At 35.0% G+C, this 16,239-nt stretch overlaps 1 protein-coding gene across 1 annotated transcript in view; it reads left to right on the top strand.

Annotated features, from left to right (window-relative positions):
• The window catches only part of CHSY1 (chondroitin sulfate synthase 1), an 86,794-nt gene that overhangs the window by 11,406 nt on the left and 59,149 nt on the right, over positions 1–16,239 (top strand). Inside the window, exon 2 of the mRNA XM_001373114.5 lies at positions 1,458–1,953. Within this exon, the coding sequence (XP_001373151.1) occupies positions 1,458–1,953 (496 nt within the window). The remainder of the gene's footprint in view (positions 1–1,457; positions 1,954–16,239) is intronic.

Raw genomic sequence — 16,239 nt, 5'->3', positions numbered from 1 at the left:
AACGGTTTTAGGTACTGGGAATGCAAGAATGGAAAATGGCATAGTTCCTGACCTCAAGGAACTTATTTTTCACAGACTACTCCTAGTTGCAAAGAATAGAAATATAGTTATCATACTTTTTTTCTTCTGTTACCTAAAAAGGAATAGCTAAAATAACTAAAAAAAAAAACCCCAGAGGTGCAAAAGTTTGAAGTTGTTGTCTGTGTTCCAAATTAGTTAATTTTTGCTATAGCCCGGGAGTTGACAAATAAGATAGTAAATTGATAGTTTTTTTATTGCTACCTTCTCTATGGTCTTTTATTTTATTTTTTGGAAGAAAAAATAAAATTTATTTGCAAGATAATATGCAATTTAATTTTACAGTTTTAAAATTATACAAAATATAAGAGACAACTATTGGTTACATATAAATAAAACTAAGCAGGAAAAAAATGTTACATTTATCTTGTAGAAATTGGGCTCAAGTGACTGATATCTTGTGGTACCAGATGCGGTTTGGAAATTTCCAAGGAATATTCGTTGAAAGTAATGCCAAAGGCAAAGATGAACATAAAATCCCTCTATGGTCTTTTAAAGTCTTATGTTTTATATTACTGGACAACTTTGAGAATTATCAAGGTATAATAGAGAATTATATTGGAAGTGAGAAGAGCTAGTAGGTTCATAGGACCTTAGATTGAGAACTAGAAGGGACCTGAGAGATCATCTCATCTGACCCAGTCCTTTAATTGATGAAGAAACCAAGAAAGAGCACTGTTAAGTGACTTGACCAGAAACTCATAGGTATAAGTGACAGAAAATCATTCCCTTCAACTCCTCAGTTTACTACATCCTGTCTCGTTTTGGTTGCCACTGTTGTGTGACTTTGGGCAAATCACTTAATTTCTGAGCTTGTTGTTTTAAAATTGGGGAGAAGATTTACCTTGCCCACCTTAAAAGGTTATTGTGAAGTTCAAGTGAGATAATGTATATGAATCAATTTTTAAAGCTGCATACATTTTGAATAAAGAGACCAAGTGATTTACAGACATGGAAATTCAGGCCCTTAACTCAGTGGAGATAAGAAAAGTTTGGACTTAGAGAATTCTGTTGTTTCTGTCTCCATATACAGTGCTGCTTCTGGGTATCTGTAGGTGTGAATAATGGTCCTTGGTGCCTTGTAAATCTGATTCTTAATTATAGTCATTCAGTAAAATTCAAGTATGAAGGGAACATTTTGATACTCCACCCTTTACCCCATGGCATGCTTTCTAACAGGATTTGATCTTTGGCATCAGAAAGCTTTCAGTTAGAAATAATAGAGGGAGAAAGCAATTTACTTTTCATTCTTATGAAAAGCACATATTTTTAAAATGAGCAGATAGCCAAAACTCTGTAAACATGAATTATGAAAGATTATTGAAAATGAAATTTTTTCCCCTAATTTGATATCTAACTGGACTTTATTTTAATTCTAGAACATGGTCCAAGACAATTCCTGGGAAAGTTGAATTCTTCTCTAGTGAGGGTTCAGACACATCCATACCAATCCCTATAGTGCCACTACAGGGTGTGGATGACTCCTATCCACCCCAGAAGAAGTCCTTTATGATGCTCAAGTACATGCACGACCACTACTTGGACAAGTATGAATGGTTTATGAGAGCTGATGATGATGTTTACATCAAAGGAGATCGTCTTGAGAATTTTCTAAGGAGTTTGAATAGCAGTGAACCCCTCTTTCTTGGGCAGACAGGACTGGGCACAACAGAAGAGATGGGAAAATTGGCTCTTGAGCCTGGTGAGAACTTCTGCATGGGAGGTCCTGGTGTGATCATGAGCCGAGAGGTCCTTAGAAGAATGGTACCACACATTGGAGAATGCTTGAGAGAAATGTATACAACCCATGAAGATGTAGAAGTGGGCCGATGTGTCCGGAGATTTGCAGGAGTACAATGTGTCTGGTCTTATGAGGTAAGAACAAAATTATTTAATGGTTTGTAAATATTTTTGACTTCTAGTATTGAATCAGTATGGAAAATTCATGAAGTTATCGTGGTCTTGATATTGATATTAACAAAGTTTCACTTTTCTCCCTGACAAATATTAGTTGACTACTTCTTACATTTAGTATGAAGGATCATCTTGTTTTCCTTCCACAAATAATACCTTCAATTTGTAATATTGCTGCTTAGTGTTATGCAAAGTAATTCTGAAAAAAAATTGATCTATTGTAATTGTTTTCAACCTATACCTGATAAACAGTGAAACATGAGACATTTGGAAGGACTCTTCAAACTTATATAGTCAAATCATTGTATTTCACATAGTGGAAAACTGAGCTCCAAATAAATTAAATGGCTTGTTTAAAGTCTTGAATATATCAAGATGTCATCATAATTTTAATTAAACAAACATTTAAAAATTATATTTCTATATGTGACATTCCTCTAGGGTAGAGGAATACAAAGATAAAAATAATTTTGTATCTTCAGAGGCCTTCTAGTACAACAGGGAAGAATGAATACATATAAGTAGGTAATAGGAAATGGGAATATAGGAACATGGAAATATATAAGAATATAGGAGAGGGACAAACAAGAGGGGAATATGAGGAAGATGCAGTTCCTTTCAGGTATGGGAGGCTAAGATATGGAAACAGAAAGCTTCAATGTGTGTTTGATTTGGGCCTTGCAGAGTAGGAACAATTCTTATATTGAGATGGGGAAAGTTGAGGATGCTTAGAAAATTTTAAAATTAATTCTAGTCATAGGAGAGGACACAAAAATAGGAAATATCCAAATAGTTTGGAGAATGAGTTGTTTGAAGGATCATTGTGTAGGAATGTAGGTAAGGGATAGAGTAATTTCATGAATGAGCTTTAAGAGGAAAAGAGTGGAAAACAGGACTGAGAGTGAAATGATAGTTAATGCCAGTACAAAACTCCCACGATCCTGCTCTCCTCAGAATCCTCTCCCAGGGCTTGTATACAAATTCTCCTCTTAAAGCTCATCCATGAAATTTACTCTATCCCTTGCCTACATTCCTACAATTAATAAGGATAAATTTGGGGAAAGTCAGACTGTGGAGGGACTGACTATAAGACTAAGAAATTTGGATTTTATTTGATAGGGAATGGAAAACATTGAAAGCTTTTAATCAGGTGAATGACATGATATAGCAATCTTTGATCCAACAATAATAGGTTTGATATAGAAAAATTATTTCCACAGAAGTAGCGGTTGAAAATTATGTCATTAATGAAGTAGGCCCTTTGTTCTTTAATGCATTCCTCATCTATTCAAAAAGAAACTGAACTGAAACAAACTTTTAAAAATTATGGTGACTTTTATCCCATATAGTAATATATGCAAGGAAAGGAAATTACATAATTAAGGATACATAATATGTAGCAAACAGTTGATTTTCATTTGAGATAAATTTACTGAAGTAGTTGATCAAAGAAGCATTTTATTCTTGCCGATGCATGCATGTAAAATTCTTCTAATCAGAATTTCTTCTGGTTGAAATTTTAGAGATGTGCACATTTTCAGTGCTCTAGGGAATAGCTTTTGTTTTAATTTCAAGTTATAAAAACACAAAGTTATATACTAAAGACAAGACTTGATCAGTGCACACTTTGATCTCTTCCCCCTTAAATTGCATTGGCATTAAGCTAAATATGTGTAAAGGATATTATTTTTCAAAGATAAAAGATGGCTGAGTCAATGAGAAAACACAGCTGTTTTGAGGATTTTATGCAGTTGTAAGCAGCTGTCTCATAGATCCTATATTTCTGACTTCCTTTTAAAATAGAAGTGTTTTCCATGTTTAACCATTTGAATACAAGTCTAGAATATATAATATTCTAAAGTTTTGCATATTAAAAATGTTAAACTAAATTTTATTTATCTTTCATTTTTATATCAACTTTATTTCCTAATGTATCTGTCTTTCCTCCCCCTCCACAAGAGAGCCTCTTAACACAATTTAAAAATAGGGAAAATAGTTTAATAAAACTAATTGGCATATTGAAATTGTTACCTTTTTCACATACTCCTTCATATTGTTGAAAAATTGTGAGGAATTTCTTATCATAATTTCTCAGTGTTTGTTTGTGTTGTTGCTATTCTTTCTCATTTACATTGCTGTTGTATATTGTGTATATTGTTTATCCTGGTTCTTTTTTAACTTTGCATCTGTTTATATAGGTCTTCCATGCTTCTGTATGTTCATCCTTTTTCTTGTTTCTTTCAGCATATTTCATTATTCATGTTTCCAATTAATGAGCATGTAATTTGTTTCTAACTCTATTACTACAAAAATGTGCTGCTATGAATATTTTGGTGCCTAAAGACACTTTCTTTTTGCTATTGATCTTCTTAGGATACTGCTCAGCAAAGAAATCTTTGAATTTTAAAATATGGATATTTTGGTCACTTTCTTAGATGACTTCCAAATTACTTTTTACAGAATGATTGAACTAATACTTGGTTTTATCAACAAATCATTACTGTACTGTGACTGATTTTTCCACAACCCCTCCAACACTGAATAAATTGTTGCTTTTGACTTGTTTGTCTCAATGTGAAGTGAAATTTCTGGATTATTTAATTGCCATTTCTCTTTTTTATTAGTTATTTGGAGAATTCTTTTATATGATTATTAGTAATTTCAAATTCTTGTGAGAATTGCTTACTCATATCCTTTGACAACTCAACTTTGGGGGGGAATAGCTTTATTTTTTTAACAAGCCATGAATTCAATTGTATTTTAATTTTTTTTGTCTCTGAAAATATATAACTTAATAATGAAGGAAAACAACCTAGACCATATTCTTATACTGTAAGATTAAAAATCAATGTCCAATAACTCCAGTATTATATTTTATAAGATTTATTAATAATCACTTGAAGTAGAGGAAAATAAATACTGTCAGTGAAGAGCAATTTCTCCCAGACCCAGTTCCAGGGAGAACAGAGAGGGCAGAGTTACAGAAACGTTTATCTACAAAACCTAAAGACTCAACATGAGGATGAAAGTAGGATTCTGGGAAATGAAGTCCAGGGTACAAAATTCTAATTATGCAAAACCTATTTATCTTGGACATCAGACCCTGGTTAGAGTAAGATAAAAATATGTTTTCCAATCTCTTGTTTCCTTTCTTGTTCTGTTTAATTAATTTTTCTGATGCAAAAAGCTTTTAAAATTTCCCTTATTAAATTATTTATTTTATCTTTTGTAACCACCTTTAACTATTGTTTGGTTAAGAATTCACCCTTGTGGGGGTATTCTAAATGTACCCCTTTGTAGTGTCCACCATATCTGTTTGTTTTGATGTACACTTTAAAGACTGGTGTAATTAATACTTTCTTTTAGATGAATGCCAGACTACTGGGGAGAGACCTTATGCTTTCCAGATTCTTAACAAAATAACAAAAGAGTTGGTGCCAAGACTACTAGAAGTCTCTTGGGTACCCCATTTCTCAGATGCCAAGAGATTCTCATTCTTAAGTAGTTACCTAATGTCCTGAGAACTAACTGTGACTATCACCTCTGGAAACCTAGATGATTCAGTATTACTGTGCCTCTTAGACCTGATGTACATTAAGGTTACTTTATCAGATGAAAGTAAGAAGGTACAAGAGAATTGTGATTGAAAATTGGCAGAATTGAATTTTCCTTGAGTTTGCTTGACTAATTGTTGCCATTGTTGCTTCTTAGATAACTGGAAGTTGGTAGTATGGTGAATAGCAGCAGGATAACTAAGTTTGAGGCTGACTCTCCAGCAGTAAGGTGACTAGAGTCCATAGACAGACCTTGACTTCTTGGTATGAAATGGGACATCTAAGGAAATATTTTCCCAAATACTTTCTTGGCATGTTTTGTCATTTAATGGGTATCTAGAAGAAAGATAAAGAGTAAAGTTGGGTAATCAGAGTTGTTATTTAAAGAGTTATTTGAACTGAGGTGTGGTATTCAAGCCTTTGTTATCAGTGGCGGATGTTACATTACAGCTTCCCCCCCCCCCCATATAAAAAAATTGCCTTCCACCCTTTGTAAGCTCTGTAAAGACTGGCCAAACCCTATTTTACACAATGATGCTCTCTTAGCTGTATATTTTATATACTTTCTAAGGACAAGGATTTTGTCTTTGGCAGAGGCCTGTACGTACTGGGTAGTCAGATATTTATTAAATCAATCAATAAGCATTTATTAATAAATACATACTGTGTGCTAAACACTGCTGCAATGACACAGTGAAAAAAAATGAAATAGTACTTGTCCTGGAGTACCTTACAATTTGCTAGGGGAGGGGAGCAACATACATATACATATATATATGTATATATATAGATATATGCAAGATTATTTGATGTATGGATGGAGGTACAAGGGCTGCAGAGATCTGGAAAGGCTTCATGGAGAAGGTAGCACTTGAATTTAGACTTGAAGGAAGTCATGGAAATTAGAAAGCAGAAGTGAAAAGGAAGAGTGTTCTGAGTATAGGGGACAAATAATGCAAAGGCACAGAATGACATGAATGAGTGGATTGTAAATAAGGTGAATGAAGGGGAATAATCTATGATAAGACTGAATAGCTTGGATGGGCAGATTGTATAGGGCTTTAAATACCAACAGGCATTTGTATTTATCCCTCTAAGTCAGGGGTCCCCAAACTTTTTACACAGGGGGCCAGTTCACTGTCACTGAGACCATTGGAGGGCCGGTCTATAAAAACCTAACCCTAACCCTAACTAGGCAGCAGTATACACAGTGCAGAATCCCCTCCCCCAGATCTCCGCTCACCATGCTGATGTCTTCCATTGTGCAGCCACATAATCCTTTGTGTGGTGCCCCCCTCTAAGGTGCCACGCAAAGGATTATGTCATCAGAAGTAGTACTGTTTGTGAGCGATGCCGTGCTTTGTGGCGCCACCACATATAGTGCTTCTCTCACTGACCACCAATGAAAGAGGTGCCCCTTCCAGAAGTGCAGTGGGGGCAGGATACATGGCCTCAGGGGGCCACACGGGCCACAGTTTGGGGACCCCTGCTCTAAGTAATAGAGAACCACTGGAGTTTTAGTAGGGGATTGACAGGGTCAGATCAATGCTTAGGAAAATTACCACGGCAGCTGTAGAGGGAATGGATTGGAAGGTGGAGACACTGGAGTTGAGAAGATCAATTAAGAAACCATTTAGACTATTATTAACAGTCCAAATGAAGGTGATAAGGGCCTGAATAAGGAGGTAGCTGTGTGAATGGACAGAAGGTAATATTTATGCAAGAAATATTGTAGAATTAGATTATAAGATTATAATTATAAGATTTGACCACTGATAGGTGAGGAGGATCAATGAGATGTGGACCTGGTGAGTCTGAGATCTCTAGTAGGTAGTAGGTGATTTGAAACAGAATTTGAGAGAATTGGGTATATTTACATTTACAATTAGAACTAGGTATCTTTACATCTAGAAGTCATCAGCATGGATATGAACTACATCATGAAAGCTGATTAATTCACTGAGAAAGTATAGAAAAACAGGATCCAGGAAGGAGCCTTAGGGTACATCTACAGTTGAGGGTGGGATATGAACAGCAAAGGAAACTAAGAAGGAGTGGTTAGACGGGTAGAACTAGGAACACATGTTCTCGTGAAAACCCAGAGACATGAAAGTATACAGAAGGAGAGTGGTCAGTAATATCACATCCTACAGGTCTAGAAGGATAAGGATTGAGAGTGACTATTAGTTTTGGCATGTGAATTTATTGGTAACTTTATTTTTTATTTTTTTCAAGGTGAGGTATTTTTAAAATTTAAATGTATTTGTTATATGAAAAAAACCCAGTTAACTCCCTCCCTCTCCTCCCCTCATTAAGAGAAGGCATCATTTGAAAAAAAAGTCATGAAACTATGTCTTATTTCTATTTATCAGTTTTCTCTGGAAGTGGGCATATACAAGTCATTCTTTTTTTTCCTTTTTTCTTCATTGTTCAAAGCCTATTTCCATATAATTAATATTAGCAGTAGAGTGATCATTTACAGTCAGCATCCCCAGTCATATCCCCATCTAACCACGTGATCGATCAATCATATGTTTTTTTCTTCTCCGTTTCTACTCTCACAGTTCTTTCTCTGGAATTGTCCTGGATTATTGCATTGCTGCTAGTAGAGAAGTTCATTACATTCTATTGTGCGACAGTGTATCAGTCTCTGTGTACGATATTCTTCTGGTTCTGCTCCTTTCACTCTGCATCAATTCCTGGATGTCGTTCCAATCTCCATGGAATTCCTCCAGTTCATCATTCCTTTCAGCACAATACTATTCCATCACCATCAGATACCACAATTTGTTCAGCCATTCCCCAGTTGATGGACCACCCCCTTATTTTCCAGTTTTTTTTTTTGCCACCACAAAGAGCACAACTATAAATATTTTTGTACATGTATTTTCCCCCTATTATCTCTTTGGGGTACAAACCCAGCAGTGGTATGGTTGGATCAAAGCGCAGACAATCTTTTAAAACACTTTGGGCATAGTTTCAAATGGCCCTCCAGAATAGTTGGATCAATTCACAATTCCACCAGCAATGCATTAGTGTCCCAATTTTGCCACATCCCCTGCACCATTTATTACTTTCCTTTGCTGCCATATTAGCCAATTTGCTAGGTGTGAGGTGATACCTCAGAGTTGTTTTGATTTGCATTTCTCTTATTATAAGAGATTTAGAACATTTTTTTCATGTGCTTAATTGATAATTTTTGTTTCTTTATCTGAAAACTGCCTATTCATGTCCCTTGCCCATTTATCAATTGGGGAACGGCTTGATTTTTTTTTTATTGACTTGGCTCCCTTCTATTTTTCTGTAAGGTATGATACAATTCTCTGCACCAATCATTGGTAACTTTAGAGAGAGCAATTTCTGTTGAATTGAGGTTGGGAGCCGGATGACAAAGGATCAGAAGTGAATGAGAGGAAAGGATGTATGAGTGTTAATCTCCTGACTGCTAATCAAATGTTCTTCTTGCTAAAGATTTCTTCTTCTAGTCATTATACAGAGTGAACAGACTGTTATGTGAAAATTTGTATTGTATTGTATTGTAAAATTAAATACAAATTTTCACATATTTTTATTAGTTTGATCGAATTTTGATGAAACAATAGATGAACTAATTTAACATACTGTTATACAATATTGTCATCTAAAATGCAAAACATTTATTAAATACTGGGTGTGTATTACTACAAACGGTGTTCTAGTAATGGAGGTAGAGATGAAATAAGATTCAGGCTTTACCCTCAGGGAACTTAAACTCTAATGGGTTAAGACAAATAAATGCTTAACACAAATAGACAAAATAAGTATATAAGGGAAATCCTGATAGAGTAGTATGAGAGATTTGAGAAGGGAAAAATAACATGACAGCATTTTAGGGTTATATGTTAAGGCATTTTAGGGTTATATGTTAAGGAATTATACCTGTTAACTGTTGTAATAGTTACATTGGACTTTGAAAGTCTCTGGTGTAATAAATGCTAGACTTTAAGGTTTAGTCAGAATTAGTCATTGTGTTTGCCAGAAATTAAGAAGAGTTAATTCTTCATGGTATAATTTTTATGAAAAAGATAGCTCTTCTACCTAGCTCTGAAGGCTCTTTTTTGGCTCGTTTGTGAAGGCCACAGGATTTATTCTTTACCAGATATAATGACCTGATGATTGTTTTTATATAGGTGAAATAAATTGTGTAAAGTCAAGTAACATCAGAGAGGTAAAGTAAATTAACTTCTAAGCAATTTGTGTTAATATCTGTAATGTTTCTCCAGTACAGATCCTGTGTATTGTATTCATTTGAAGGTAGAGTCTGGGAAGAAGGGAAATGGGAAGTTGGCATTGATGAGGACATTTCAATATGTGGAATTAAGAAGACATATATTCAGTTTCTGCCTTTTGATACTTGCTAGGTATCAGAACATAAGCAAGTTGCTTAATGTCTGGGTCTCAGTTTCCCTCAGATCTCAATGTGTTTAACCAAACTAAATAATTCAGTAGTAGATGTTCAGCTCAAGCACTGTGTGTATGAGTCCCACATGGTGTCAGTCAGTTCCATACATGGAAACTTTCCTGGCAAGGGCATAGGCAAAAGTGTAGTGTTAAAGACAGTGAGATGAGAATGTTTACTTTGTTCCAGCTCCTATGTGATGCACATATCTTAATCTACACAAGTGCCCTTTTAAACACTTCTTAATTTTATAAAACTACTTTGTGACAGAACTTTTTTTAATGACTGTCATTTTTTATGAGATATTTAAAAATCTTTTAAAAACACATTTAGGGGGTATTTAAGTGACTCAGTAGATTAAGAGCCAGACCTAGAGACAGGAGGTCTTGGATTCAAATCTTGCCTCAGACACTTACTTCCTAGTTGTATGGCACCACCTTCCCCCCCCCCCCTCCCCGCATCCTATTGCCTAGCCCTTCTTGCCTTGGAATGAATAGACAGTGTTGATTCTAAGGTGGAAGAGGTTTTTAAAAAAAATATCACATTTAACATTGATTTCTTTTTAAACCCTTACCTTCCATCTTAGAATCAATACTGTGTATTGGTTCCAAGGCAAAAGGGTGGTAAAGCCTGGGCAGTGGGAGTTAAGTGACTTGCCCAGGGTTAAATAGCTAGGAAATGTCTGAGATCAGATTTGAACCCAGAACTTCCCATCTCTAGGCCTGACTCTCAATCCACTGAGCCACCCTGCTGCCCCCCAACACTGATTTTTTTTTCTCAGTGTAATTTATTTGGTCAATTTCAAACATTACTCATTGGATACAAAAATCATTTTCTTTTCCTCTCTCCCCTCTAACCACCCCTCCCATAGCTGACGTGTGATTCCACTGGGTATCATATGAACACTGATTTTCTATCTAAATTTACATGTGAAATTAGATTTATTAGCTGGAGTTCTCTTAAAGTCTTGCCAAAAATCTTGATTATTTTAAAGATACAATTGTCTTTTTAGAGCTCTCCAATTTGAGAAAAAACTAATGTAAGATCTATACTCATAGCATTTTGTTTTATATAAAGCCAGTGTCATAGAGAACCCACCTTCAGTTAGTAGAAGAGAATATGATTTTCATCTTGTTCTCTTTTAGTCATTTTTACTCCCCCTATATTTTGGAAGATAATCAAGGTCATTTTGTGTGTAAAAGATAGCATTTTTTAAAGCTATCTTGAAATGATACTTGGAGATAGGCACAGTGGATTGAATGAGTTCCCAGTTAGAGAAGAAACATCTGTTCAAACTGTACTGCATGCCATCCCCCTGTGGCAAATCCTTTAGGAAAAGACAGTATAAAATGTGGCTCATACCTTCTGTAATTTGCAGTTTAGTTGAGGAAATAAAGAACATACACATGAGAAAATTGGATAGCAATTAAGCACTAATCTATGTGGCATGGACAGTAAAGATACTAGTTCAGAGGAGTGGAGGATCAGTGATACTCTTATTTATGGCAGGGAATACCACAGGGGAAGGAACAAAAACAAAACTTAAAATGAAGTATAATGTAAAAAACACTGTGCTTTTGATGTTGTTGGAGTAGATTATGAAGAAAGGTTGTGTTCTGACTTCAGTAACCTAGAATTAAAAAAAATTTTTTTTTAATGTTTTCTGTGTTGATTATAGATGATTGTCAAGATCTCTATCCTAAGACAAAGCTGGGGGCCAGGAAGGAAAGAGGCAAAAAGGACCTCTGAGTAGCCAACATAGGTTCAGCAGTCTATATACCGAAACTCGCTTTTAATTGGAAGGCAATCCCCTCAGGCCCTTACTCAGAGACTATTTACCCATACTGTCCATAAAATTATAATGAGTTTGATTATCATTTTCCAAGTCCAGAGCAAATGAGAAGCAACCCATTAAAGATACAGAGGGGGATTGTTGCAGTCAGACCTGCTGGTGCCCTTTGGAGCCTCTGTGATATTCTATTATCAAATTCCCCTGTGTTCTTAGATCATTTCTTCTCTTCCTCACTGTTAAAATGAAATTTGACTTTATCTTGGGTAACTATATGCTCCAGAGCCTTTTTATAGTTAGGCCTCACTCCATTTCCCATTTTCCCTAATTCCCAAGGTCAGTAGAAGGAGTTATTTCTAGAATATCCCTTGGTGTCCTTGCCTCTTCTGAAGTCTTCATTTATTCTAAACCTTTTCTCTATCTTCATTGTTCTTATCTACTGATCTCTTCATCAATATCCCAGCTATCTTGTCGAATTTAGCAAACAAATTTCAACAGCATTCTACATTCTAGGCAAACTGACTTACTGTATCCAATACATAATATTCTACCTCCCACTGTCATGCCTTGGATAAACTGACTCTTCCTTCTCAATTTCTTTAAGATTTTTCTTCTTTATTCTCTTGAAATCCTTCTTTCCTTTAAAGGTTATGGTTAAATGCTATCTCCTTCATAATTTCATGTCTTCTTAATTTCCTTTTCCCCAACTCTCCATAATTACACTGTTTACTTTGTATATATTTTGTTTGCAGGGGGTTTCATGGAGTTAGTAGATAGAGTGCTGACTTTGGGGTCAAGAAGACAATGAGTTCAAATTCCACCTCTGATACCTTACTGGTTCTGTGTCTCTGGGCAAGCCACTCAACTCTTAATGTCAGAGATAATGCTCTAGGACTGGTTTGAGCCATGAAAATTAATTCATTTATGTATACATTGTGCTCTAGAATGTGTTTATTAAGGAGGTTTTTATATCCACATTGCCTACCATAGTGTCCAGTCTATAGTAGATACTTTTATTAAGTGTTTGTTGAATTGAATTGTTCACTCCTTCAATGCTTAAGTATTCATGTTCACAATCCTTTTAGCCTCTTGATCTCTTCTAATACCTCCTCATCTTCTGTGACTGTCTTAATCTCAATGACATGCTTATAGCTTAAATCACAGCATTTCCCAGAAAAGTGCATTACTGAATTTCAGAAGTTTACTAGTCTCTACCAAGGAATTCCTCATCTTTTTAGTCTTCTGTTAATCTAGACATACTAATCCTCATCCATTAGTAATCTCAAACATTTGACTTTTCTTTTTCTTTTATGAAACTGTTGAATGTTGCTTGGGAAAAAAAAACAACTGGGGATTTTGCCCACTACAAATTTATGGTTATATATATTCATTTGGGGCTTCACTGCTTTCTAGGATAATTATTATTGAATTCTGGATCTCATTAACCATGGCAATTATCAGAAACTGTTCCCTTTTTTATCAAGCTTCTTACTGTGTACATTCCTTCTCAGAAGCATCCTGCTTCAGATCTAGGCCACGTGAAAGGAGTTTCTACAACTCTCCTTTTGCAGTCTTCAAAACTTCTCAAGTATCATTATGCTCTTTACCTCTGGATCACAAAGAAAGAGGCATCCCTAACCTCTAATTAGACTAATTCCTCTACTCGTGCTCTTGAATCTCATCCATTCCTGCTGTTTCCAATACCTTGCTCTTGCTATCCCCTACCATGTCTCTCATTTATCTTGAATCCTTCTCCCTTTCTTCTCATAGTCATCTTTCCATCTGGTTACAAAATGCTTGGTTCTCCCCAGTCTTAAATGTCAGCCTTCTATGTACCCAAACTATCTCTCCCCCTTTTAGGTGCCCAGTTTCCTTGAAAAACGGTCATATCAATAATACCTGATGCTTCTATTATTTTACTATTTACTTTCTTCATCATCTTGCAGCTCAGCTTCTGCTCCTACAAATTCTACTGAAACTCAGAACCGAAACAAGTATCAGTCATGTCAAGCAGTCTAGTGGCCTTTTCCCTTTCTTTATCTTTCTAGACAATATGCAGGATTTGATATTATTGATCATCCATTCCTTTATATATCCTCCATCAGTTTCAGATGCCCCATTCTTCTGATTCTCTTCATATCTCTCTAGTGTTTCTTGCCTTTTTTGCTGCCTTTTTTGACTTCTTCCCAGTCCCTTAAGATAATCCCCAAAATTCTACCTGGCAATTTTTCTTTTTCTAGCAATCTGTCACTAAACAAACAATTCCCAAATCTCCATTTCTCTGTTGCCTTTTGTCTGATTTTCTAAAATAGTTTTTTTTCCCCCTTTCTTTTAAAGATTTGGTGTTCAAAGAAGACATTCCCAGAGCTTTGTAAAAATGACAGATATTCAAAACCTTCATTTCTGGTTTTAACTGGCAAGTGGAGGTTTTATTGAAAATAATTGTTGGTAAGAAAACCTTAGTTTAGAATTATTTATTAATCTACTCATAAACAATATAAACAAATATCTTAAGGTGACAAGGCATTGTGATAATTTGAGGAAGAATCCTTAGGAATCACCTCTTGGATTTTAGAAGAAATAATAGAAGAAAATAAACTTTAGTAATCTCAACAGACCAAGTTCAGTTAAGTACTGAGATGTGAGATGAGCTTGGTTCATTAAACATTTCCCACAAATAGAAGAACTATGGATATTGAATCTATTAATACTTTACTATTCGAAGCATTTGTATAAATAGGTTTGTAGTTTAAAACATGTTTTGAACAATTAGTACTGAAGTTGATGAAAATTTTGCCAATTTGTATTAAATATTCAGACATTATTGTAATTTTGAGAGCCTGAGAATTAAGAACCTGAATGTTAAGTGATATGTATTTGAAGAATTGAAATTTGGTAGAAGTTAACAATACTTGCATATTTTGAAATACAACAAGTGTTAACATTCATATAATACTGAGTCCTTTTTAAAAGTTTAGAACTATGAACATTTGACTTAGTTTCATTTAACTTATGGTATTGTGGATTGGAAGAAGGATTTCTTTGATTCTAAGATGATACAAAGTGGTATGATTTCTTCTGTGCCTGGAAAAAATGTGACCAAATGAAAGAGTTTATTAAAGCCACCATTTTGGTGTTCCATCATCTTTAAAAGAACTTACCTTCAGAACCTTTCATTTTTGCTTACAATGAGGTAACTTGAATTTCTGTTACTTGATCTGGAGTTGCCCTTTGGCCTAGAGCACAGTATTAGCATCACCCCCTAGGAATGTGGACTAGACCAATGATTTTGGTGTAGGATACTCCTACTAGTGAAAGGTGGGCACTTTTCCTGCAATTTACAGTCTTAGAAAGTTACCATTGGCATTGAGAGGTCAAGGGGCTTACCCAGAGTAATACTTTATTGGAGCTCATTCTGGCTCCTTAGCTAGGTGTCTATCTGCTATGTCAAAATGCCTTTCATCAGGCATTAGAAGATAAAAAGAAACCAGGTTTCTACCTTCAAAAGCTCACATGAAAAAAAAATGCTTTTATTACAAAGAAACATACAAACTATGGCAAAGAAAGTATAATTAGGAGGGAATGTAAAGCAATTTGAATAGAGTATTTTTATTTAAGGCTTCCTGGAATATAATTTGAAGCCAATTTGTAAGAAAGCAATCATCTGGTCTTAGTTCCCTTCTTTCCATGATAATTTTCTTTTCTTGATAATATTCACGAGTCGAAATGAAATCATAACCCAAAGTAGCTTGTTTCAGTGTTTTTAATGCTCTGAATATTTGATAATATTTCAGACCAGGAATATTTGAAGGAAGAGGAGGCAAGAGTGAATTAGAAAGGGAGTCAGTTGGCCCAGTTAAAAAAAAAAGAATTTCTATTGATCATGGTAGTGATGGTAATGAAAATGAAAAATGAAAAGTGAGGATAGGATTGGCCTAAAGTGGTGAAAGTTCAGTTTCCGCATCATAAATGACAGGAAATAAAAATTTTGGGGGGTTGTTTTTTTTTTAATTTTAAGTTTTGTTTGTTTTTGGTAGGGGAGTCAATGACATATCACATCAATTTGTATTGTTTCATTTTGCAAGCATTTCTTCCTATTACATAGATTTTCCTATAAGGGTGCCATCTAGAAACTAAAGTTGTGTGTGAGTTAATCAATATTTGAGTTATTGTGTGGAAAACGATGTGTTACAGTTGTGAACAAGTATAAAAGAAATGGAAGATATATGTTGATTATACTATATTGGGGAGAACAACTATTATTTAGTAAGTTTGGGTTTTTTTGTGCATTTCTCAGAATGAGGTCAATCAACATCAAGGGATTCTATTGGTATTTGATTTGCTCAATGTTAATCACCTATTCCTGTGGAGAGCTGCACATAATGATGAGGTAGGAGAAAGACAAGTGTAGGTGAGAATTGTCCCCATGGGAATTCACAATCTAGAATAATAGTTTATTTTTTGCA

The sequence above is a fragment of the Monodelphis domestica genome, chromosome 1 (genome assembly GCF_027887165.1).
Source record: "Monodelphis domestica isolate mMonDom1 chromosome 1, mMonDom1.pri, whole genome shotgun sequence".
In the NCBI taxonomy this organism is placed as follows: domain Eukaryota; kingdom Metazoa; phylum Chordata; class Mammalia; order Didelphimorphia; family Didelphidae; genus Monodelphis; species Monodelphis domestica.
This window is presented reverse-complemented; position numbering and strand designations above follow the sequence as displayed.